This window comes from Chiroxiphia lanceolata, chromosome 25, assembly GCF_009829145.1.
Source record: "Chiroxiphia lanceolata isolate bChiLan1 chromosome 25, bChiLan1.pri, whole genome shotgun sequence".
Classification (NCBI taxonomy): domain Eukaryota; kingdom Metazoa; phylum Chordata; class Aves; order Passeriformes; family Pipridae; genus Chiroxiphia; species Chiroxiphia lanceolata.
The window spans coordinates 4,925,721-4,949,456 of NC_045661.1; the positions used below are offsets into that span (position 1 = coordinate 4,925,721).

A 23,736-nucleotide genomic window follows, 5' to 3' on the forward strand; every position below is an offset into this window, starting at 1 on the left:
TCACCAGTAAGACTTCCCAGGTAGTCTCATGGCCACGCTACTGCTCTGGCCACTGGACTGAATGGTGTGCAAGGCTGCAAGAGAAGGGTGGAGGTATTTTCCAAGGCTGAACTGGGGGTGCCCAGAGGGAAGGGGCTGTGCAGGGGGATGGATGAGGGGCACCTCTCCCAGCCCATGCAGCCTGGTGCTCACTGCAGTGAGGGGAAACGGGAGCAGCTCTGGGCACTGAGCACACCTGAAGACCGAGCGTGATGTTTGCTGAAGCCTGGGCTGATAGCTCCAGTCACAGGCATGTCCTCTCTCTGCACCCCCCCTTCCACACCCCTCTGCTAACCTGCTGCCTGACTGCCAGGGCAGCAGGGAGGAGACAATGGGCCCTCAGGGTTTGCTGCCAACCTGTCCAGTAACAGTTCCTTTGTGGTGTGAATTGCAGTTGGAGTTTTCTGTGGGACTTCCCTGCCAGCGTGGACACTGCTGACAAAGGGACTAATGCAGGTTGGTGACTCTTGTGGAATGGGCACCTCCTGCAAGAGAGTGTTGCTGATGGTGGCTGGATAACCTCGGGCTCTTCTGCTTCCACTCAGTGTGACCCAAAGAAGCAGCAGATTGTGCTGTGTTTTCCTAGGGAAGTCTTCCTGGGAAGCCTGTGGCTCTGGCAGTGGATGTTCTAATGGACAGTTTTCCCTTGCAGGAGCTGACAAGTGTATTTCCAGCAGGCTTGAAGACCTTCTGGTAAGAGATGTTTCCTGAACTGGAGCTGGGTCTGTGTAGATGTGTTAGCTGACCTTGCTCATTTTCCAAACAACAAAGGCTCCTGTACTTCCCTCCTGCCTTTGCCTTTTGCTCAACTGTGGGATGGAGGGAAGCACTGGAGCAGCAGGGAAAGCACATGAGTGTCTCCTCGCTGACCTCAGGTGCTTCACCAAGTGGATGGGCTGCTCTGACAAGATCTGCTTTTCTGTTCCTGCAGGAATTCAGACACATTGACTGAAACCCAAAAGTTGCAGCTTCTGCTGGAGGAGGTCAGTCAACTGAGGGTGGAGATCAGTAGTGGGAAGAAAGTGACCCTGCATTTTGGGGAAAGAGGCTTGGCTGGGCAGAACTCCCACGGCAGCACTCCTTGGGGTTGTTGGTGGGGTCAGGCTGTTGTGGCCACAGGTGCTGTTGCTCAGTCCTCGTGGCTCACGTCAGCACAGTCTCACAGCTCTGGGGCACAGCTTGCCCTGCATGTCTGACACCCAGCTCTGCCTCTGTGGGCACTGCTGGCCGTGCTGAACTGTCCACTGATGTGCTCCTTTTCTGTGTTGCTCACAGCTTTCCCAAGATTGACCAAGATGACTTTGGAATCCTATGTCAAGACTGACTGGCCCTGAAGAGCTCTGGTAGGGACACAAACAGCCTGGTCTCCTCACCCTGTGCTTGTCTGTGTCCTGTCCTTGTCCTCCATAAGGATGACTCCGGGGTTGCCCCCCCACATTCCTGTGCTGATGGCACAGGGATGGCAGTGTTCCTGTGCTGGGTAGGGGCTCTCCTCCTCTCTGCTGCACTTGGAAAGGGAATGACTGGGTTGTTCTTTGCTGCCTCCCAGCACTCTAAGGCCTGTGGGAGAAGCAGTCACCAGACATGTGGCTGCTGTCATTGCCCTGTGCAGCCAGGCACCCCCACCAGTGGGAGATGAGGACGTGGAGCTGGGCAGTGGCATCAGAAATGGTGTCTGGTGGCCCTCTCAGTCTGTAGCTTCTTGCAGCCACTGCTCTCCCTTCTTTACAGGAGCCACCATTGACACTCAGAGAACTTCCCAGACTACAACTGCAGAGAGAGTTGGGTCTGCAGGATTTTATACTTCTTCTGGACTGCCAACCCTCCTGATACTATTCTGCAGGTATCTCAGCAGAAATCATCAGTGCCAGTTTCCTTCCTTCCTGTGAAGCTGGGGACTGTTCTCAGGGGCTGCTCAAGCCACAGTGTAGATCAGGTTCCTCAAAGCAAAGCTGAAGGCAGGGCTGGGCTTGCTGGGAAGCAATGGTTCCCCTTCGGAGGGGGGTGGAGCTGAACTGAGCTGTACCTGCTGCCCACAGTCCTCAGCCACAGCTGGGTGAAAGGCTTTCTTTCTACCTGGTGACCCTGTGTTATGGTTTAACTAAATTTCTTCATACCATCGTGTGGTTTTGGAGAAGTGCAGGGGACCACCACCTTCCCCCCAAGGTGGGAAGCAGGGAGGGAGGAGGGGTCCCATCAGGAAAAATACTGTGAGAACTTGGGAGAATAAAGCTGCTGGCAGGATGGGAACTTGCTCTCTTTGTTTCCTGGGACTGCACCCCCAGCTTTTCTGTTATTGTTTGGTTGTTGTTTTGTTCTCTGTCTTTAGTAAAATTCTTATTCATTTTCATGCTCCACTCGAACACCTCATAATTTAAAAAAAAAATCATAATTTATGAGGAGGGGTTTTCATTTCATCAGAGGTCCTGCCTCCTGGGACACATTGTCAATAAATCAAGACACCCTGTTTCCACACTCATCCCTAAGAGCCACTTTTCATGGATGGATGGTGAGAGCAGGGGGGATGCCCCACAGAGACCCTGGGCAGAGGTGTTTCTGCTTGGCCCCGATTAGGCTGGTTTCATAATCAGTATTCTCTGTCCTGTCATGCTGATTCCCCCTTTGGCTGGCAGGGAAGGCCTTCTACTTCTGTCCATTTCCTCCCATGTGCCTTATTTTGAGGCTGAAATGGAGCCCACAGACACTCCAGCCCCAACACTTCAAACCACACGGGCAGTTGTGTTGGCCCCAACCCCTCACACTTCACTGCTCTCGCATTCTGGTTGCAGCCAAATGTTTCCCCAGGAAGCTGCTGGGCTTTCAGTGGGCATCAGGGCCAGGTGGTCATCAAGTTGCCAGCACGAGTCCACCCTACTGCCATCACAGTGCAGCACATCACCAAGGATGTCTCTCCAAGCGGGACCGTCATCAGTGCCCCCAAAGACATCGCTGTCTTTGTAAGTCTGCTGGGCACTCCTGGGGGGGCTCTGGGCCTGGGGGGAAGCCAGGACAGGGTCTTGCTTGCTTCTGTGTATCCTCTGAGCTTTGTGTCTGGCTCTCTCCTGAGCACTGCAGTGCCCAAGTGCAACAATTCAAGGGCTCAAGAGGTTCATCCTTCTTAAGACTTGTTCTGGCTAAGCACCTAAGGGTTCTTGACCGAGCCTGAGCTCTACCCTAACCAGTTCTAGACTACTGTAGAGCCCCAGGAAAGGCTGGGTAGGCAGGTTTCCTCTTTGTTGGGATGGGTCTGAGCTGCTCTTCTCGTACTTTGCCCCCGAGGGAGTGGATGCAGACGGAGAAGAGGAATCTCTCCTGGGGGCATTCACCTACAGCGTGGAAAAAGAGCCCATGCAGACTTTCCCTCTGAAGGTACACTCCGTGCACGGGGGGCAGATGCCAGGGTGCAAAATGGGTTTGCCTGCAACTGCATGGCAGGAAGGGTGGGAAGGTTTCCTCCCCGGGCAGAGGGTCATGGACCACCTGACAGAGACCTGGAGGGGCTTGGAGGGCTGAGTTGCCAGATGCACGTGCAGCCACTCCACCCAAGCAACGACCTCGTGCCATGGAGAAATGGGGACGAGTGGCACAAGCTGTCAGGCATCACTGTTGCTTCCACCCTGTGACCTGCTGACAAGCTGGACAGTGTCCTCCCAGCACAGCATGCCCCTTCTCTGCTGCTGTTCTCAGCCTGCTGGGAGGAAGGCAGGCAGAGGGAATGGCAGGAGCTCAGTGGGGTCACACACCAGCTGCACTGGAGCACCTCCCCAGCCCCTCTGACAGCACAGAGCAAGGGGCAGAGGGAAGGGGCAGAGGGAAGGGAGATGCAGCTCCAGCCAGGCTGGCATGCAGAGGATGATGCCAAGTGCCTTCCCTTGTCCCCAGCCTCCCCAGGAGCCCTGGCACCAGCAACAAGCCTCAGATGTCCCCTATTTCTCCCACCTGCTTTTGGGAGCTTGTTCCTGAGCAGGAAGAGGGCTGCCAGGCTGCTGATCCCACGGTGATTTCACCCTGGCTTTTAATGCTCCCATTTTTGCTCTTCACAGAATGTGCTGCCTCCCAGAGCCTTTTCATATGTCAAACTTCTCGTGAAGAGCAACTGGGGAAACCCGTGGTACACCTGCATTTACCGAGTGCAGGTTCACGGAAGGATGGAAACCCAGAAAGTCTCAACCAAGATCCAAGATGAATAAGGAAGAAAATGCAAAAGAAGAAAAGGCAGGGGGTGTGAGGGACTGAAAAGAAGTTATTAAAAAGTTATCAATAGCTTGGAATTATCCTGGGTGGGGTCAGGGGGGGAAAGGGCAAATTCTGCCAAGGGGAGACACTGCACTGCCCCATTTCCACAGGAGTCCAGAGCAATTAAACCAACACCATGTGTCCCACTGCATGGTTCATGGCCCTTCCTGGATCTCTGGCAGCTGGATCTACACTGGATCTAAGGTGGTAGCAATAATTCTCTCTTTCTCTCTCTCTCTTTCTTTACTTCTCCTAATTTCCTTTTCTTGAATATTTGGGTAACTTAAAGCTGGGCTGGGTTGGAATTTGCTAATTCAATGCTTTGTGAAATGCCTTATGTTGACTGAATGATTGTTTTAAGCTTTTACCAAGCTCCCTTATTTTCCAAAGTTTGCCAGTATGCTATTTTGGCCCTCTGAGAAGCATCGTAGTGTTTGTCCCGTGTGTGGCCTTGAAGCATAAAGAATTTAATGAATCCATTGGATTTGGAAGCTTTTTGTCTTTTTGATGTAAAAAACCCTTCGATGAGCTCATGTGAAGAGCCTGGAGCTTTACAAGGGCAAGAAGGGAAATGGGGGGAAATGGTGTGGCAACCCAATGCTGATTTAGGGGATGCATGTGGGACTGTGTCAGGGGAGTTTTAGGTAATATATTAGGAATCACAGAAACATTGAATCTCCTCTGTTGAAAGGGACCCACAAGGATCATCCCTTCAGGTCCTGCATCCAAGTCATTAATGAAGATGTTGAAAAGCACAAGGCCTAAAATAGAGCCTGGGATGTTGATTTGGAAGCCAGTGCAGTTGACTTGGAAGTGACCTCGGCATCACCATCCTGGCTGGAAGGTCTGTAGCAGAGTCCCATGATGACATCTGCATTATTTGTTTGCCCCTTGATTCTTACCCAGAGGTTCCCAACTGTGCCATTGCCAACTGGGAGCTCCAGACCTTCTAACCCTTCTATCACTACAATGCCAAGTGCCACACCCCACACCCCCCCCGACCTCTTTCTGCCCTGCCTACCCCTCCTGAAGATGCCTGTAACTGTCCAGAAGAACCAGGTGAAGAATTTTCTGGGTGAAGAACCTTCTGGGTGAAGAACCAGAGCCCAGAAGGGTGGTCAGGCACTGAAACAGGCTCACAGCACCAGGCCCAGCTGTGAGACACAGGGTGAACTCGTTGTGGTGGTCCCGTGCGGGACAGGAATTGCAGGAGTTGGACTCGATGATCCTCGTGGGTCCCTTCCAAGGCAGGAGATTCCATGATCTATGAGTCAAGACTGGTTGTTTCCAACCCATCTCTTCTAAACACCTGACACAGTGATATATGTGTCCTGTCCCAGGAAGGGAGAGTGGAAGCCACAATTCCAGGGTTTAAGATGATGGCACAATGCATGGAAACCTCTACTCCTTCACCATGGATGTGTAGGGAGAGACTAATTTGTTCCATAGCTTAGCACTATTGACTAAAATAAATAAAGCCTTAGGCCCCAGGAATTGTATTTTAGCCTTTATTTGATCTGTAGAACTGTAAGCAGTAGATAAGGAAGTACAAGTAAAACTTTAACTACGGGATATCATGTAACCAAAGGCAACAAAATGTCTCCAGAAACAGACAAAAAGGGGCCCTGAGGCTGCTAGAAGGAATCAGAAGAGAAAAGCCCTGGCATGGCAAACAGGGTTGGATGAGCAGAAGTACCATCAGGAATCAAGTGACCTATAGAGACTATAAAATCCTTTAGCAGTCGACAAGCAGGGCCTCTCTTTGGAGGGCACCAAGCTCAAGTTGTAACTACCATTGCATAATAAACACAGTAGAAGAAGGACCCTCTCTGATTCTTTTATGAAGCACATTTAGGGACAAACCCTGTTGCAGTGGCCTCTGTGTAACTCCTACCATAATCTTGTGGGGTCTGTATAATTCCTACAGTGAGTGGGATGGCTGAAACCCAGCAGCTGGAAGGGTCTGTGGAAGGATATGGTCTCAATTCCCAGCTTTCCACAGGCAATGTGGTGGCCTGTATGGTTATTTTTCTTAGGCTAGTTTTCCTGTACTCCCATTGAATCTTTTCTTTCTGTTGCTCACTGTGCTGCCTTTGTGGACTACATTGTTGAACCCTCATCTGCCTGGGTAGTTCCCTTCTCCTCAAGCCATGGGAGGATCATGGTTCCATCCTCCCAGAAGTACATGAAGGGCAAGAAGGGGACTGAAACAGTCACCATGGATTGACCACGGCCAGCTTGTGGCTGAGCAACCTGATTGTCCACTAAGATGACACGTCTAGTTCTGTGGCTGGAGGGAAAGTAGCAATTCCAACACAATATCTTGGATAGAAACTCCCTCATCAATTGCTCCAAGTCTCTGATGTCTCTCCTGATTGCCCTCAGATTTCTGGTTGTTGGTGCTTCATCACTGCTCACAGCCTCCCCCCACCCACCTGCATCTGCACTTGCTTCACCCCTTTGCTGGTTTCCTAAAGCTCCCTGTGTCACCAAAATAAGGGAATGAAACTCCTTAAGATCAATGTAGCCTTAGGCAGGCATTACTTTATTATGGTGCCTGATGCAGGAGAGAGAGCTCCTGCCTAATGAGCACCCCTGGCTCAACACATAAATGTATTTATTAGACAGGATATACATATTCATCAGAAAAGTGTTGCAGTTTGTGCACCTTTGTTCATTGTTCATGGTCCACAATGAACATTTCTGCATGTCAATCACTCTCTCTTTTGCACACTTTTGTTATTAATATTGTTGCTGTTACTGTTCATCTTCTATCTCATTGCTGTTTCCAATAAATTGTTCTTATCTCAACCCGTGATCTTTGCCTTTGTGCCTCCCATGGAGGCGGAGAGGGGAGCAGCTCATGGTCTTTTAGTGGGAGTACTAAACTGGGGAATACCATTCCTAAACCAGGACAAGGGGGGACACAGCCAGGACAGCTGACCCCCACTGGCCCAGCCCATATGGCATCATGCTCAGTGTATAAAGCTCAGGAAGAAGGAGGAAGGAGGGACATGTGGAGAGGTGGTGTTTGTCTTCCCAAGCCACTGTTAATATTTGGTGGAGCCCCTGCTTTCCTGGAGGTGGCTGAACATCTTCCTGCTGATGGGAAGAAGTGTGTTAAATATTTATTTTGCTTTGTTTGCATGCATGGCTTTTGTTTTCCCCATTAATCTGTCTGTGTCTCAACCCACCAGTTTTCTCACTTTTAAACTTCCGATTCTCTCCCCCATCCTACCAGGTGGGAGAGACTGAGTAACTCAGCAGAGTACTGGGTTAAGCCATGACACCCACACAAGGCAACCACAACCTCGATCCATGATACTTGGAATATATCAAACTGAGGACTGCTGGATGTCCGTGGAATGCCTCAGCCTTGCAGAACCAGTGAAAGAGTTACTGGCACCTTCCAGGAATTTTTTGGAGTTTGGCCCACTTCCGTATTGGCTTTTTACTGTAAAGACCGCCCAGACTTCCCCAGTCATGCTTGCTTAGCCAGCTGATCCTCCTCCTGGAAGAAGGAATAAAAGGCAGTCCTTGGCAGACAGACAGCTCAAGTTGCTTTGCACATCTTGCTGTGGACTGCATGATGAGAAAGTCAATGCTGTTCCTCAGCTTCCTTCTTGCCTTCCTTGCTCTGGCTCTGCCAGGCACCCAGGGAAAAACCATCCCCCGATGTGAGATGGTGAAGATCCTACGTAGGAATGGATTTGAGGGCTTTGTGGGCAAAACTGTTGCTGATTGTGAGTATAATGAGCTGCCATTGGACCTCTCTGCCTGTACCACCCTTCTCCCTCTCAACTTCTTTGTGATGTTCCAGCAGCACTATTCTGTCCCTCCATTCCTTTGACTTCATCATCTCTCTTCCTCATCCCCTTCTGTGCTCCCTTGTTTAGTTTACACGACAAATACCCAGCCAGAGCTTCATCCTTCCAAGCATTTACCCATCCAATTCTCAAGCTGACAATATCACCAGTTTAATTACTTCTTCAGCACCTCACTCATCCTTAATCCTTTCATCTCTTTCCTTTTATTTACCCTGGGCATAGTTTGATGTTGTCCTGTGGGATGTCTCCTCCTCCTGCAGGGATGTGCCTGATAAAATACGAGAGCAGCTACAACACCAAGGCGTACAACGACAACGGGCCCAGCAGGGACTACGGCATCTTCCAGATCAACAGCAAGTACTGGTGTAACGATGGCAGGACAGCTGGAGCCAAGAATGCCTGCCATATCAGCTGCTCAAGTAAGTGGTGGGACAGAACAAAGAGCCTTTCTTTGTCCACTCCTTGAAAGCACCTGATCTGTCCGTGATTCCTGCCCAGCAGCCGCTCCGGGCATTTCTATCCATGTGTCCTTCTATTCATCCATCTTCTCAGTGTCCCACCTTCCCTTCCTGATGAACACCTTTCCTTCTGCCAATCTGTCCCTGCTCTTCCTCTGGCCCTCTTTCCTCCACACTGACTTTTTCTCCTTTCTCTACAGAATTGCAAGATGACAATATTGAGGATGATATTCAGTGTGCCAAGAAGATTGCCCAACAGGCTCGTGGCCTCACTCCCTGGTAAGGATATTTGCAGTGGACACTGGGGAAGAGTGGGCAAAGGAGATAAAAAAAATCCTGCTACTAACTGAGGGGGCGGGGGGGGGGGAGAGGGAGCAATGGTGAGAAGCTGTATTTGGTAAAGGTTAGCACAGTCCTTCTCCTAGAGCTGAAAGCAGTGAGGAGTCCTCACTTTCAGCACCTGCTCTAGCTCCCTAAATTTCCCTCCTCTCCCAGAGATCTCCCTTTTTGTTCTCTTCCCCCAGCTCCCTTAGATTCTTTCATGCCCACCTTTCTTCGCCCAAGACTCTCAAAGACTAACCAAGCCTGTTTTTACGACCTATTCAATCCTCAAATTGCATAATGTATTTGTTCTCCAGGTATGGCTGGAAAAACCACTGCCAGGGCAAAAACCTGAGCTCCTTTGTCAAAGGTTGCTAAATCACTCCACAGGAATCGATTGTTTTCTCAGCATCACCAGAGGTGAAGAGTGAGAGTGTTTGGAACAGAGGCTACAGAAATGGATGGGTGTGGGGACTTAAAAGCATATTATTAAGGTAGAGGGTGCTGGCTATACTGACTGACCCTGGGAGGCCTTTGTACTGCTGCAATGCAAATAGAGAACTTAGAGCTGGTGGCTTAATACAAACAAGGCTTAGCAGCAGGGCACTACAGGTGGAATTTCAGCCATTTACTTGCATAATCCCATCTCAAGATTCTGTTACCTTAACTAACAGGGCTTTGCAACGTTTAGTGTTTCTCTCTCTTTTTGTGTCTTTCTCTATTCTCTTTATTCTCCTTCATCCCTCCCGTCCTCCAGTCCTCCCTCCCCTTCCTTCATTTTTTTGCCCTTTCTTATTGGAGTGTCTGAAGTGAGAAAACACAAAAATTGATGAATGCTGTATCAGACCTGCAGAATTGTGTTGCCTTATGACTATGACAGTCACTGACTATGGTGGGGAGTACAATTCACTGACAGAGAGAGAACAGAAACTATGATGAAACACAAACCTTGTTCCTTAAATTTGCCTGAGCATCTGCTCTTGGCTGGTGTGAGGGACAGGGTACTGAAATGTGGACATCTGGCCCAGCTGAATGTGGCTTTTCTTGTCATCCTTTGAGGAAGCTGATCAAGCACAACCTAGAATGCAGGCAGCATCTCTATGAGGAAACTATGGGTTGGAAAGCCTATTGGGAAAGGGAAATGTTTTGCCATTTAGTTCATGAGTCCTTTTCCCAGAACAAGGCTGGGTCCAGGAACAGTGCACAAATGGAAGGTGATGTCACTGAAACCATATTTGTTCTTGTGCTTTCTGCTTTGGGAGGCAGTGACTGCTTTGATGTTTATGCAATAAAGGGTTGCTTAAACTCCTGTCTGTGTGAATGTATAAACCGACTATGAAAGTCATGTTTGTTTAGATGGCTGAATCTTAAAAAAAAAAATGCTCAAAGGAGCCTTGCCAGAAGACCCTCTTCCCAAGTACAGGGCAGGCAGTGGCTCTTTCCCCTTCCACGACCCAAGGACTTCATTCCCTCATCAAATAATTCAGGGCAGAGCTATTTTACATACTGTCCATGACATTTTTGAGAAAATTCAAAAAAACCCTTTGAGTCACAACCTTACGTTGTCACTGTCTTCAGTGCAGGCATTTCCATCTACTGCAGGATTTGAGCAAACCTTCTTACAAGGGGTTTTGGTTTGTGGGTTCAACCCTGGTAAAGGGGTGCTTTCTGTCTACCTAAATATGAAGACCACATGTGCATCTCCACGGGCCATACTCAACAAGAGAAGACCAGGGGTTGTGGAAGTAAACTCTCAGCAAATGAAAACATGTTCCTGCTGTGGACTGATGGATCCTCCTGCAGCCCCGTAACCCCCGGTCCAGGCAGGAGCGAGGCCGAGCACAGGTGCGCAGCTGGGGTGGTGCATCCTCCCCTCCCCTGTGCCCTCTTCATCTCAGGGGCTCCTCATAAGCCTTGACTGTACAGTTACCCCAGCGGGGCGGGGAGAGGGGAAGGAGCGGGGGGGAGAGGAGCTGGAACGGGACAGAGAGAGGGACAAGAGTGGGGTGGGAGAGGGGCAGGAGCGGGGTGGGGAGAGGGACAAGAGTGGGGTGGGGAGAGGGGCAGGAGCGGGGTGGGGAGAGGGACAAGAGTGGGGTGGGGAGAGGGGCAAGAGCGGAGCGGGGAGAGGGGCAGAAATGGGGCGGGGAGAAGGGCAGGAGCCCCTCTCCTGCCGGCGTGGAGGGAACTGGCGGGGGGCGGGGAGAGGGGCAGGAGAGGGGCGGGGAGAGGGGCCGGAACGGGACAGAGAGGGGCAGGAGCAGGGCGGGGAGAGGGGCAGGAGCGGGCGTGGAGGGAACCGGCGGCGGGGCGGGGAGAGGGACAAGAGCGGGGCGGGGAGAGGGGCGGAGCGGGACGGGGAGCGGCGAATGCAGTTTTTGGCTGGGCTCGGCTCTGCTCGGCTCGGTGGCAGATGACCTCGGGCGGAGTCAGCCCCTGCCTTTGGGACCCTTCTCAAGGCCGTGCCTGTGCGGTGATGGAGCGGGCGGGGGAAGGGTGCGAGGAAGAGGAGGATGGCTCTGGAGAGGTTTCCCGAGGCAGGAGGTGGGTAGGAAGGGCTCGGAGCGCTGCAGCGGGTGTGCTGGGGCCGAGCCGGGTCGGTGGGTGCCGGCACAGCCCTGTGCTAGCGCAGGGGGGAGGCTGCACACGAGGGGATCAGAGGGACCTCGGGGGTCCCCCCCAGCCCCTGCCCGCGCCCCGCTCGCCCGCCCTCCTGCTCGGCTTCCCAGGGCAGATGCTCCTCCTGGAGATCCCCGCTAGATGGGCCCCGCGGCCCTGCGGGAAAGGCTCTTCTGCACAGGCAGCAGCGGGAATGCGGCTCCTGGCTTTCGCTTGGGGTTTAGAGGGGGAACGAGGGCTAAGGGAGAAGTGCGAACACACGTGGACCTGCCTCACGAGGAGACGGGGCTGGACCTCGCAGCAGGAATGATTTGACTTGACTTCGCACAAAATGCAAGAGTGGTGTAGGAGGGGGCATATTGCTAATTTAACCCTAGTGGAAGGTGCCCCTGCCCACGGCAGGGGGGTTGGGACAAGATGATCTTTAGGGTTCCTTCCAACCCAAACCATTCCGTGATTCTGTGAACCCCTTTAAGCCGAGGGCACCCTCCTCCAAAGTGCATCAGAACTGGCTGGAGCAGCTGCAGGAGTTGCTGTCCCGTGCAACCTCCCTGCCGTGGGCAGGGATCAGCTCACTCCTTGGTCACTCCCTCCTGGCCCTCGGCACAGCCGGCTGCACACCTGGGAAGTCGTTTCCCTCCCTGGTGGAATGGGGAGCAAAGGGAATGGGGAACAAAGCAAAGGAGAGGAAGCTGTGAACAAGGTGGTGCCATGGGTGGAGCAGCACCCTGGGATGCACGGGGTCGAGTGGGGCACAGCCCGTCAGTCCCACCCGCTGTAACATCTGTAGGACCATTTACTGGGGGACATTAAGGTAAGTAATTAGATCACTGCAGTTATTTTGCTGACAGTCTAGGAAACGCCAGGAAACCCCCCAGGAACAACACTTCCTCCTGCCTCAGTCCCCTGCTGTGAAAGGTGCTGGTAACTTGCCTCTCTCCTTGCCCTAGCTCAGGAGTTACCATACCTATTCATACCATTCATCCAGTTGGTCTTTCCCAAACCCAGCTTGACTTGCCAGGACACAATCCAGCCCAGGCTTGTGGGGTTCCTCCATTCCCCTGGCATCCTCCAATCCCTGTTGCAGGACTTACCTCTGTAAGGCTGAGCAAGGGGTTGTTTGAGTGACCGGTGTCAGCCAAGGGTTTCCTCTGTGCCTCCAGAAAAACAAGCCACAGCACTTTTTGGACTTACCACGATTTCCTAGAGCTCTGAGACCGGGATCTTCAGTCATGAAATGGACCCAGCCCCAAAGGCCAGTGATCACATGGTCTGGGGCTCAGGTGAGCAGCGTGCACCAAGTGAAGGTGAAATCCTGCAGAGAGGGGGCTGATCGGACTGGGGGCAAACTGTCTTTGGGAACTGGCCAGAGCTGGGTTCTCCATCTCACCCTGAATAGTGTGACTCAGTAAATGCACAGTGCTTCCCAGTGCAGGCCAGGAAAGCCAGGGGAACTGGGGAGAGAGCTGACCTGGGACACCACTTTTCTCTCAAAGACCGTGTGCCCAGCGCTGGGCAGCCCGTCCCACCCCCAGCCCAGGCAGCGGCACGCGAAGCACTCGCCCAGCTCCCCATGTGTTGGGTAAAGAGGCAACAGCTGCAGGGGCCCTTCTGCTGCCTCAGGAGCTGGGACAGCACCCAGAGCCAGGCCGGGATCTAAATTTAACCTGGTGCTTTGTGTGTTTGGACATGCGAGTGCAGGCTCCAGCCCCCAGTCCCCCACCGCCTGCCCCGCTGCACGGAGGGGACGGGGACCCAGCAGAGCTCCAGCTGGCTGGGACCTGAGGAAGAGGGGCTTGGCCGTGGGGCAGGAGGGGAAAACGGTGGGGGGAGCAACACCATGGAGCCTGCTTCTCCCCAGGATGACGTGAGGAAGAGGCAGCAGAAGGAGAAGTCCAAGAAGCCGGTGCCACCAGTAGCCCCTCGGCCACCCAGGGCTCTGTTCTGCCTGACCCTGGAGAACCCCCTGCGGAAGGCCTGCATCAGCATCGTGGAGTGGAAGTATCCTCTGGCTGCAGGCACCTGGGAGCACATGTGTGTGTGTGCCTGGGAGCAGGGCTGGGTGTGGGTGCTGGGGGTCAGGAGAGCTGTCAACCTGCTTCAAGCCCGTGCTGGGTGTCTCATCAGGTCTGTGAAAGGCAGTGAGGCACTCAGGGAGCCCTGGTGGGATGTGTTGGCTGTGCAAACTGGGGCATGAATAGGCTGGTGGGGAGAGCTGGGGCTGAGGAGTGGATCAGGCCGTGGGGACCTTCGATGGGGTGGTGCAGGGACAGGCAGGGACAGCCTGGGGAGAAGGGAGAGAACACGCTGTGTGCTGGGGAGAAACGGGACAGCTCGCTGAGAGGGGAGGGCACTTGGTGTGTGAGGAGGGGGCACAGTGCCCATCCTGGGGTGGGGATGGGGTCAGGCTGGGGGAGCTGAGGGTGGAGCTGGAGACAACAGGTCACCCGGGGAGAGAGGTTTGGGGTGGGTAACAAGACCATGGAAGGTTGCTTGGGATGGCTCTTTGTGTGTGTCACCTCCTGCCTGATCCCACAGCTGTGCTCTGCACTGAGGGGGGCCTGGCCAGTGTCCCCCATATCCTTGCTGACACTGTTGCCCTCTCAGCTCCCCTTCCCATCCTCCTCCCTGGCACTCCTGTCACAGGGTGAAGGCTTTGTGGGTGATACTGCTCAGAGGGAGGGTCCCTCTGTGTGTCTTTGACCTCATGGAGGGATGGGGTTTGGGTGTTGCTCTTTGATCTTTTCACTGGGGCATTGTAGCTCAGAAATACCAAAATGCCATATTTCTGCCATGCATCCAGGAACTATTGCTTTGTTCACCTATATTTTATGTAAGGGAAGAGAATGAGAAATGAAACACTTTGATTTCAGCAAAACATTTGGGCTCTGGGAAATGGAATCAAGTTCTTCCACCATGATTTTCTCATTTCAGTTGCTGAAACTTATCTGTGTGTTCCTGGCCTTGGTGGGATGATCCCAGCCCTGGCCAGGCTTTACTCCTCTTGGAGGTGGCTTGGTCACCTTAGGCTGGCTGTGTTACTGTGCACACAGTGCCATGGGGACACCAAAACCATGCCCAGGGAGTGGCTGGCAGGTATGAGGGCATGCTCACAGCTCTGCTGGTGCTGCAGTTTGAGCCCTTGTTCCTTTACTGCAAAGGCACTCTCTGTCCTTCAAAGGAGCGAGAGCAGAGCCAAAATTGGGGAATTCTCATTTTCTGTTTCTCTAGAAAAAGAACTGGGCTGTTCTACGAGCCCATGGAAGGGAACTGTGCCTGTGTCTTAAATAGGCACTGAGTAGGGAAGAAACTTCTCCATCCTCCCAAGTGGCAGGGGAAGAGCTGGAAATAGGACTTACATCTTCCAGCGTGGTCCAACACATTCCTCCCCCTGGGCCAGCACGTACCAGAGCCAGCGCATAGCACAGTGGGGGTCTTTCCCACATCAGTGCTCTGGAAGGGGAGAGGGGAGGGGAGAGGTGGGTGCCCCACCAGAAAGGTGGCTTGTGCAGGTGGTTCTGACCTGTGCAGGACAAATGGCCCAGGGAATCAGGTTTCTCCAGGGCCTTGGCTGTATTTATACCCTGATCACCTGGCTGCCCTCGCTCAGGGATCAGGTGTGCGAGGCACGACAGGGTCGTTCCAGTTCCTGGGGGTTGTTCTGGTCTGCGGGGCAGGCAGGCTGCCAAGGGGAGATTAGCTGTGACCATCTTCTCTGGGATACCTGGCCCCTGTGTTCAGCCATTGCTGCTGAATAGCTGCTGCTGTCAGAGCACAAAGCTGAGCCACAGCAGTGGGACAGGGTCTTTTTCAGGCAGTTGGAGGGCAGGGAGTGTCTCTCCACTCAGCCCAGGGTGGGTGAAAGCCAGACTGGCTTGAAGCAGAGTGGGTTTTATGCTGAAATTTGCTCACATCTCAAAAAACATGTTTGTTAGAACAAGAAATCTGTGTGTTCTGCGACTTAATGGGTATTGTGTGCACAATAGCTGGTCCAGCAACTCGACAGTTACTGGGACATGTGATGTCACCCTGGAATTCCAGGTCATTTTGCAACCAGGAGGACTTCAAGGCAGATGGGTGAGGAGTCTGGAGACCCTGAGGGACCACAGAGCTGCAAGACACTAAGGCCTAATTCCCTCTGCAAGGGAGATATGGGGACCCTTGAATGCTTTGTGGTGGGAGACTGTTGGAGAGGAAGAAATGAGATTGCAGGACAAGTAGATGAGGATGCTGAGGCTCTGGCTCAGTGGCAGGAGGCAGAGACACTGTGCCTGGTGACACTACATGCTTCTTTTTTTGGTTAAATCTGTCCCACTGCATTTCTATCTAATAACAGTGCCAGACTCACAGAGTCATAAGCAGCAAGTGGATTCCAGCTCCAGTTACAATCGAGGTCACCCTTCAAGGAGAGCAGGCAGGGAACCTTCCAACCCCTGGGCTCTGCCCCAGTGCCTGGAACACAAAGGGGAACAGCTTTTCCATCTGACTTCAGTTTTTAAAGTGTCATCAGGTTGATGGATAGAAGGGTTCAAAAAAGGAAAAAAGCCTGGGGTGACACCTGACAGCACTCAGCCAGCTCAGCAGGCTGGTATGGATAGAATGCTCCCCCAGGTGCCCCCTGCCCTGTGATGCTGGATTGGACAGTGGTGTGGCCACCACAGCCCAAGGCAGGCCTCAGGGAAGGATCCTGGAGGGAACAGAAAGTGGGGGTCCCTGGGGTGAGAGTCTGGCTGAAATAAAGTTCTGAAGCCAGAGTTTGAGCTCTTTAGGGGCTTCAGGAAGGTGGTAGCTGGAGCTTGACCATGAGGTTTCAGTGGCCCAAGCAGAGCAGTGACAGCAGCAGGAGCCTGGGAGTGACCAAGTCCCAGGGTCTTCACAGGGAAATAGCAAGTCACCCCACTTGTTCTGAGATGTCATGGGGCCCAAACAGCACAGTTCCACCTTGAAGGGAGTGGCACAGTCTTCAGGCTGAGCACTGTTCACTCCCAGCCCCTGGCATTCCTAGGGACAGCACTGCCTGCACTGGTGCAGTGAGACTGTAGGGACACCTGGGGGTGTTCTGCTGGAGGAGACCCTGCCCCTAGATACCTGCCAGTCAGGGACACAGAGCCCACCTGAGACCTGAGCAGCAGGTGCTGCTCAGCAGTGTCTCCCTCGTGGATGCTGAGTGCAGAGGGAGCCAGGGCCAGCACGCTCCAGAGGGGGATGCTTTGGTTCAGGGCCTACATTATGCAAAAGGGTCCTGACCCTTCAGGATGATTTATTGAAGGGTGAGGAGGGGGAAGCTGCCAGCTCTCCCATCCCTTTGTTATTCCTCCAGTGCAGCCTTTTGGTTTGTGCTCCCTCCCCGTGTGTCCCGTGCCAAAGCTGCCCCTCTGTGCTGTGTCCCAGCCCTGCAGCACCCAAGGGTGAGGTCTCAGCCGAGGGTGAGCTCTGAGTGCTCCCTCTGTGCTCTGCCCCAGGAGAGGTCGGATCCCCACACACCCCAGGCAGGGCAGGGGCAGGGTTACACCTGCTGTTTCTTTCCTGCCTCCACTCCTTAACACTCCCTCTCAGACCCTTCGAGATCATCATCCTCCTCACCATCTTTGCCAACTGTGTTGCCCTGGCCATTTACCTGCCCATGCCTGAGGATGACACCAACGTCGCCAACTCCAGCCTGGTAAGGGAGAGCCCTTTCCACTGTCCTGGGCAGCTGAGGGATCCTTTTGAGGGCTTTGCAGGCTCTGCAGGGCTGGTCTCTTGCTGTGACGTGGGTGCAAGGTGGGCAATACCTGTGGTGAGGGCACCTGGGGCTGCAGTCAGACAGTGCTGGTCCAGCCAGAGCTGCTGCAGAGTCAGAGGGAGGCAGTGGGGGGGGGGGGGGGGGAGAAGTGACTGAAAAATGGGTTTTCAGAGGGGCTGAAACCACCTCTGGGTTGAGATCAAAGGCAGCAGGTGGGGGAGTGAAGTGCAGAGGAAGGAAGAATTGATGCCAGTGAAAGAAAAAAATTCCCTCTGTTTTTCATCGTGGCACTTTGAAAAGGAAACACCCTGTTCCAGAAAGGCTCAGATGGTTTGTTTCAGCATTTATGGGATAAATTTTTCTGACCTTTCCTTTCAAAACTATATTTTAGTTTTGTTACTTTATGAGGGAAAAAAAACATTTCTGTTAAGCAGAAAGGTCACTCCTTTGCAATCATTATTCTGGTTTTTTCCTCAGTCACTCCAGTTTGCCTGGAATATGTTGTTTTGATGTGGTACAAATCAATAGTTTGCTCTATTTTTGATTTGCCAGCCCTTTCCACTCTTCAGATCCCCACTGTGATTCAATCCACATTGATTTCCATTGAGAGACTGAGTTTGATGACTGAATCAAAACATCTAAATGCACCTTTTTAATGAAATGTCCTCTCCTGCTGGTTTTGGGACTCCTCAGGGTAAATCCCCGTGGAGGGTTAATTCCTGGGGTGTTCTTTCATCCTCCTGGCCTGTCTGACCATCTTCCCTAATCCCTGTGGACTGAGGGACACTGGTTTTGCTGGCCAAGGGGGCATAACATGGTTTGGAAGGTGCAGTTACCTCAGGTGAGAGGTTAAAGAGGCAAAGCAAAGCTGTGGCAGGTTGACCACGGGAAGCAGGAGATGGGGACAGTGGGGATGGGGAGAGTTTGGAATGTGGCTCAGACCAGGCACGTGTGAGGGCAGAGCTGGGGAAGCCCAGCATGGGGGGCACTGTGGCATGGCAGGGGGATGGAGTGGCATTGGCCTCACAGGGCTCCCAGACAGGGGCTGATGCTGCCCAAGGACCAACAGCCTTTTCCATGAGTGTGAGACAGGTGGGAAAGGACTGAGCACTGCCATGTGTAAATGAAATTCCTTCTATTTCTACTTACTGTGTATTAGATTACTCATGCTATACCCTATTGGGGGATTTTTCAGCCTGTTGCCATGCCAACAGCCCTTGGTATCAGGAGCCTGGCAGCCCCAGGCTGCTCTTCTTTCATCCCTGCTTGTGTGTGTCCCTTTGTCACCAAGTTCTGGTGGCTTTGTATGAGCAAACCCAGCTGAGAGCTGAGCCCCATCACCTGGGGCTGTGCTTGGCACGGGCCTGCAGGGAGTGAGCAAAGGCTTGTTAAGGCATTTTTCCTGCAGCAGAGAGGTGCTGTGATGCATTTAATCTCTCCCTGACCCTTTTTTAATTGTCTCTGTTGCCCAATCCTCTCTGGAGAGGGTCGAGTTTATATAAAGACCCTGAAATCATTGAGGAGGCAAAATGTGTGAGGGAAAACTGAGTCAGGGCAGTGAGGACATTGCCCCATGATGTTTGTGTAGAGCAGGACTGGGGCTAAAGCTGAGGGGCCAGCAAGCAGTTTCAGGAAAGGGGATTCCTGGGAGACCTCTGCTGCCACTTCCTTCCTGCAAGGTTGGAAAATGTGGCAGCTCTGTCTTTCCACGGCCAGCAAGGGAAGATTTGCAAACAGAGTTTACACTAGGTTTAGAATTAGTCTCATGAAAGCTTGGTTAACCAGAATTCACTTTGGGGTGTTAAAAAAATGATATTTAATAATCTGTAAATGTTCTAAGAATCCATTTTTCTTTATCCTGGAAGAAATACAGTTGTTTAATTTCAACATATTTCATTATTATTCTTTTTAGATTAGATTTCTCCTGATCCAGAAGATTTTTTTTTTTTCGTAATGCTGTTTTCACCTAATTTTGTCTCTTTTTAAAGGAATCAAAATATTTTCTTCAACCTCAATGAAATTATTTTGACTTTTTGACTTGTTCAGTAATTCACACCATTTGTTTTCACTTTTACTTGAGTTTCCAGAATTATCAGTGAGTTTCAAATCTCACTGTTTTTCACTGGCAGCCTTGCTGCAGGAGCAAGCAGGTTCACAGTGTGTTTAGCAAAGTAGGTTATTCAGGGGGATTCACCCAAGAAAACACAGATGTCTGCATGTGGGCTGGTTGCCTGTCCTCTGTTTATGGACAGTGGAGAAATCAAGGCAAATTTAGAGCAGAGTTTGTCTCCCAGGGCAGTTGGTCCCCTCCTGGGTGGTGATTGACACACTGAAATAGCTGGTTTTCACAGAATCATAAAATTATAGGATGGTTTCTGTTGGAAGAGACCTTAAAGCTCATCTCATTCCACCCCTGCCATGGGCAGGGACACCTTCCCCTAGCCCAGGTTGCTCCAAGCCCCATCCAACCTGGCCTTGGACACTTCCAGGGATGGGGCAGCCACAGCTTCTCTGGGCAACCTGTGCCAGGGCCTCACCACCCCCACAGGGAAGAATTTCTTCCTAATATTTAATTTAAACCTATTCTCTGTCAGTTTAAAGCCAACTCTCTTTTCAGTTTAAGGTTTTCCCCACTAGTGTGACCCAAGGGTGACTGCTCAGGGGGAGGCCACCCTTTCAGAGCACCCAAAGCAGCTGTACTGAGTCCCACGGGATTTATAAGAGTATCAGGTAGGACATGGGGCCCAGTGAGTGGGGGACAGAGCTGGAGCTCAGGCTGTCAAGAAGACAATTTAGATAACACAGGTAATGGCCTCTCCATAGGCACTCTGCTGGTATTAAAGCCATTAAAGATAATGGCTTTATGTTTAGGGAGAATGGATGTTTGATGTCAAGGAGTATGCTTCTGAAAATCCCACCATTTTGGGTTGTATCTCAGCCCTGGGATTAAGGAATTTCTGAACACAGTCTCAGGCACAGTTCAGGGAATCAGGCCCATGGGAATAAGGGCATCTGATGTGGGGTCAGGAGTCCCACCCCTCCACCTGCTCTGGAGGGCTGTGACTGCCTGAGAGCCCTGTGGAATGTGTCACTCCAGGACTGTCTCATGAGCACTGAAAACAGCAATGTTTGGGCAGCCCCACAGTCCTTGAGCAGAGATTGCTGGTCCAGTGCTGGCTTTGAAGAGCTGTTGGGGTCTGTGCCCAGAGGCTGGCACAGGACACTTGTTGCAGGACAGTCCTGATTGCAGGTGGCTTTCCTAGAGCCTGGGGTCACCCTTGAACTCCTGGAGTCCTCTAACAGCTGTGAGAACAGGCCACTGCCTGTGCATCTGCGTGCACTGACTCGATGTGTGGGACCAGAGAAACTGCTGCTGCTCAGGTACCTGGCACCTGGAGGGGTGCAGATTCCTCTGTATGAGCTGCCCTTGCCTCTGTCCTCCTCCTCATTCTGGGATGGGGCCGCTGGCAAGGGCTGGCACCCTGCCCAGCTTGTGGCTTTGCCACCTCTGTGGTCACCCTGGCATTTTGGGTAGGCAGATGAGCCTGAAGGCTCCTCTCATCTCACCCTTTAGGGGGGCCAGCAGAGCTCACCACTCACTCCTCCTGAATGCCCTGCTCAGGTGGGACCCCACCTTGCAGTGCTGCCTCCAGCTCTGGAGTTCCCAGCACAGGAAGGACATTGTGACCTGTTGGAGTGGGTCCAGAGAAGGCCACAAGGATGCTCCAAGGGCTGGAGCCCCTCTGCTGTGGAGACAGGCTGGGAGAGCTGTGGGTGTTCAGCCTGGAGAAGAGAAGGTTCTGAGGAGAAGACATATTGCAGCCTTCCAGTGCTTGGAGGGGGCTTATAAGAAAGATGGGGACAAACTTTTTAGTAGAGTCTGTTGCAATAGGATAGGGGGTGATGGTTTTAAACTGAAGGAGGGTGGATTTAGATTATATAAGAAAAAAATTTTATACACTGAGGATAGTGAGGCCCTGGCACAGGTTGCCCAGAAAAGCTGTGGCTGCTCCATCCCTGGAATTGTTCAAGGCCATGTTGGACAGGGCCCTGAGCAACCTGGACTAATGGAAGGTGTCCCTACCTGTGGCAGGGGGTTGGACTAGGTGACCTGTAAAGGTCCCTTCCAATCCAAACTAGTCTGTGATTCTGTGATTCTCTGAGGTCTGCAGCTGCACATAACACTTGGAGAATCCAGAGAGTGTTTGCCACGACCTGTCCCACTGAAAGGCTGCACCACCTCAGCCCACTGATGAAGATGCCAGTGGAGTGTCTTCCTGGAGCCTGGCTCCTCTTGCTCTGATGACACCAATGCCCACTTTACAGCCAGATAAGCTGGGGGAACTGGGCCCACAACTGTAGAACAAGTGATGGGGATCCCTCCATTGCTGTATAGAACTTTCCTACTGGCCATGTCAAGAGTTTTCCTTGTACTAGAAGGGCTGCCCCAGCAGGACAGATCAGGATAATCCAGCTCCATGGATGTGGCTGTGTCTGCAGAGCACAGCATTGAGCTGGTGCCATGAGGGAATAAACCATTATGCCTCCTCCCAGGCTGGGGGGGCATGGCCAGGGGCAGAGAGCTGCCTGCTGGCTCTTCCCTGGCCCAGGTTTGAACCTTGCTGCCTGGACCTGGTGGGCAAATACCCTTGGAGCTGGCCAAAGCCATGGGCTTCTCAAAGAGACCCTCTAAGGAATAGCAAGTCACCTTCTGATTCTGGGCAAGGGGTTTTCAGAGGAAGATCCTGATATCAGAGACCCTGGAGCCTGAGTCTGTCCTGCTGGAAAATCAGGGCATGGGATTGGCTTTTGCAGTGCTGGATCCTGGCACTCAGCAGTCTCAGCAGCTGTAGCTTGCAGTGAGCAGTGAGCTTGCAGTGAGCTTCTCTGTTTCTCCTCCTCTGTTTGCAGCTGGGGAGACACCCCACCACAGCAGTGGCTGCTGGAGTGGCTCTGCAGCCTCTCTGTACCTGAAATGATGCTCATGACAGTTGTGTTTGCATGGGATTGCAAGGGCAGGCTTTGGGGAACAGCCTAGGTGGCATCTGTCATTGATAAGGGTGGGAGGTGAGCAGTGTTGAGTTGCCCTAGTGAAAACCTTAAAGACAGAGGCAGTGCCAAGGTCTTTGCTCTTCCCATGGCTGCCCTCAGATCCAAAGGTGTGGGTGACAGTCATATGGGGACACTTGGCACAGCCACTGCTTTTGAGTATGTTAATTGAGCAAGTAATGCTTCTGTCTGAGCCCTGACTCCAGCTTCTTAAGAAGTTTTCCCATTTGGCAGGGCATGGGGACCCTGGGAAGAAGGTGTGTTTGCAGCCCTGCAGCATTCCCCAGGGGAGACCCAGTCCTCCTTTGGTCTAAGACATGTTTCTGCCTTTCTGGAGGCAATTCCCTGGAGAGTCCAAGCAGAGATGCTCCTTGCCCTCCAGGGGGTGTAGGCTGAAGAGAGAGACCATGGAACATCAGAAATATAAATAGCTTTATGCAACTGGCTGCTTCTGAGGGCTTTTAATCCCAGCCACTGGCAGCAAGGGCAGTGATGGCAGTGACAGGCAGAGCCAGATGGGCACAGGCAGCTCTTGGCTGCACTCCAGGGACACATGAGCTGTCCTGGCTCTGTGTCTGCAGTGGGGGTGCCAGGTCCTGCCTGGAAGGGGGTGCAGCACCTCTACCCAGTGAGTCCCCAGGCCCATTTCTAGCAGCTCACTTTGCCAGGCAAATGTCTGGCCTCAATTCCCTGGGAGCTTCCCTAAGACCCCAGGCACAAGGGAAGCCTGGCGTGTCCCATGGGGACTGTGTGAGGTCTTCAGGACAGAGCCAGCAAGCCCTCAGCTGGAGAGGATGAGGAGAAGGTGTCAGTGCTGCCTGCAGGAGGAAGGTTGTGGTGGAGTGGGAGGGTGAGTAGCAGGGAGGAGAGCCAGAGAGGAGCAGTGCCCTGGGCCAGGCACCTTTGGGTGCGGGGTTGGGAAGCGGTGGCTGTGCTGGAGCAGTCTGTAAGAATGGGTACCCACAGCTGTGGGGCAGGGTCCTGGCAGGGGGCCATTGCAGGGTGAGGGGATGGTGCTGCAGGCCAGGAAGTGGCATGTGGTGACACAGCATGCCACCCCTCCTGCCCAGGGCAGCCACGGGGGATCACAGACGGGTTGGCAGCAGGGACTGATCCAGAGTCAGGCCGTGCACGGTGGGGACACCAGGGGAGGTGACAGTCTGCTCTAATGGAGCATCCTCTCCTGCCTGCCTTTGCAATCCCCAGGAGAAGATCGAATACGCCTTCCTGATCTTCTTTGCCATCGAGGCGATGCTCAAGATAATCGCCTATGGCTTTCTGTTCCACACGGATGCCTATCTCCGGAACGGCTGGAATGTGCTTGACTTTTCCATCATCACTCTAGGGTAAGGGAAAGATGGGAGGCTGCTGCTTGTTCAGCTTGTGTCAGGCCTGTTTCACAGCCCATCAGGGACATCATTTTTTCTAATGGCTGCAGGGGGCAACTCCTCGACTCAGCTCA

At 52.7% G+C, this 23,736-nt stretch overlaps 2 protein-coding genes across 2 annotated transcripts in view; both read left to right on the forward strand.

The window, feature by feature from the left end:
• Positions 1-7,822: 7,822 nt before the first annotated feature.
• On the forward strand, positions 7,823-10,186 carry LYZ (lysozyme). The gene is made up of 4 exons (XM_032710594.1): positions 7,823-8,018; positions 8,363-8,521; positions 8,761-8,839; positions 9,199-10,186. Exons 1-4 carry the CDS (start codon positions 7,862-7,864, stop codon positions 9,257-9,259), a joined length of 456 nt encoding a protein of 151 aa, XP_032566485.1. The 5' UTR covers positions 7,823-7,861; the 3' UTR covers positions 9,260-10,186.
• A 3,110-nt stretch (positions 10,187-13,296) lies between these two features.
• Positions 13,297-23,736, forward strand: part of CACNA1S (calcium voltage-gated channel subunit alpha1 S) — a 42,576-nt gene continuing 32,136 nt past the window's right edge. Inside the window, 3 exon segments of the mRNA XM_032710372.1 lie at positions 13,297-13,501; positions 17,057-17,162; positions 23,481-23,620. Of these exon segments, the coding sequence (XP_032566263.1) occupies positions 13,341-13,501; positions 17,057-17,162; positions 23,481-23,620 (407 nt within the window). The 5' untranslated portion in view covers positions 13,297-13,340.

Coding starts and splice junctions, on each gene's coding strand:
- LYZ (XM_032710594.1), top strand. CDS start 7,862: ATGATGAGAAAGTCAATGCTGTTCCTCAGCTTCCTTCTTGCCTTCCTT. Junction 8,019..8,362: donor GGGCAAAACTGTTGCTGATT/GTGAGTATAATG, acceptor CTCCTCCTGCAG/GGATGTGCCTGATAAAATAC. Junction 8,522..8,760: donor CTGCCATATCAGCTGCTCAA/GTAAGTGGTGGG, acceptor CTTTCTCTACAG/AATTGCAAGATGACAATATT.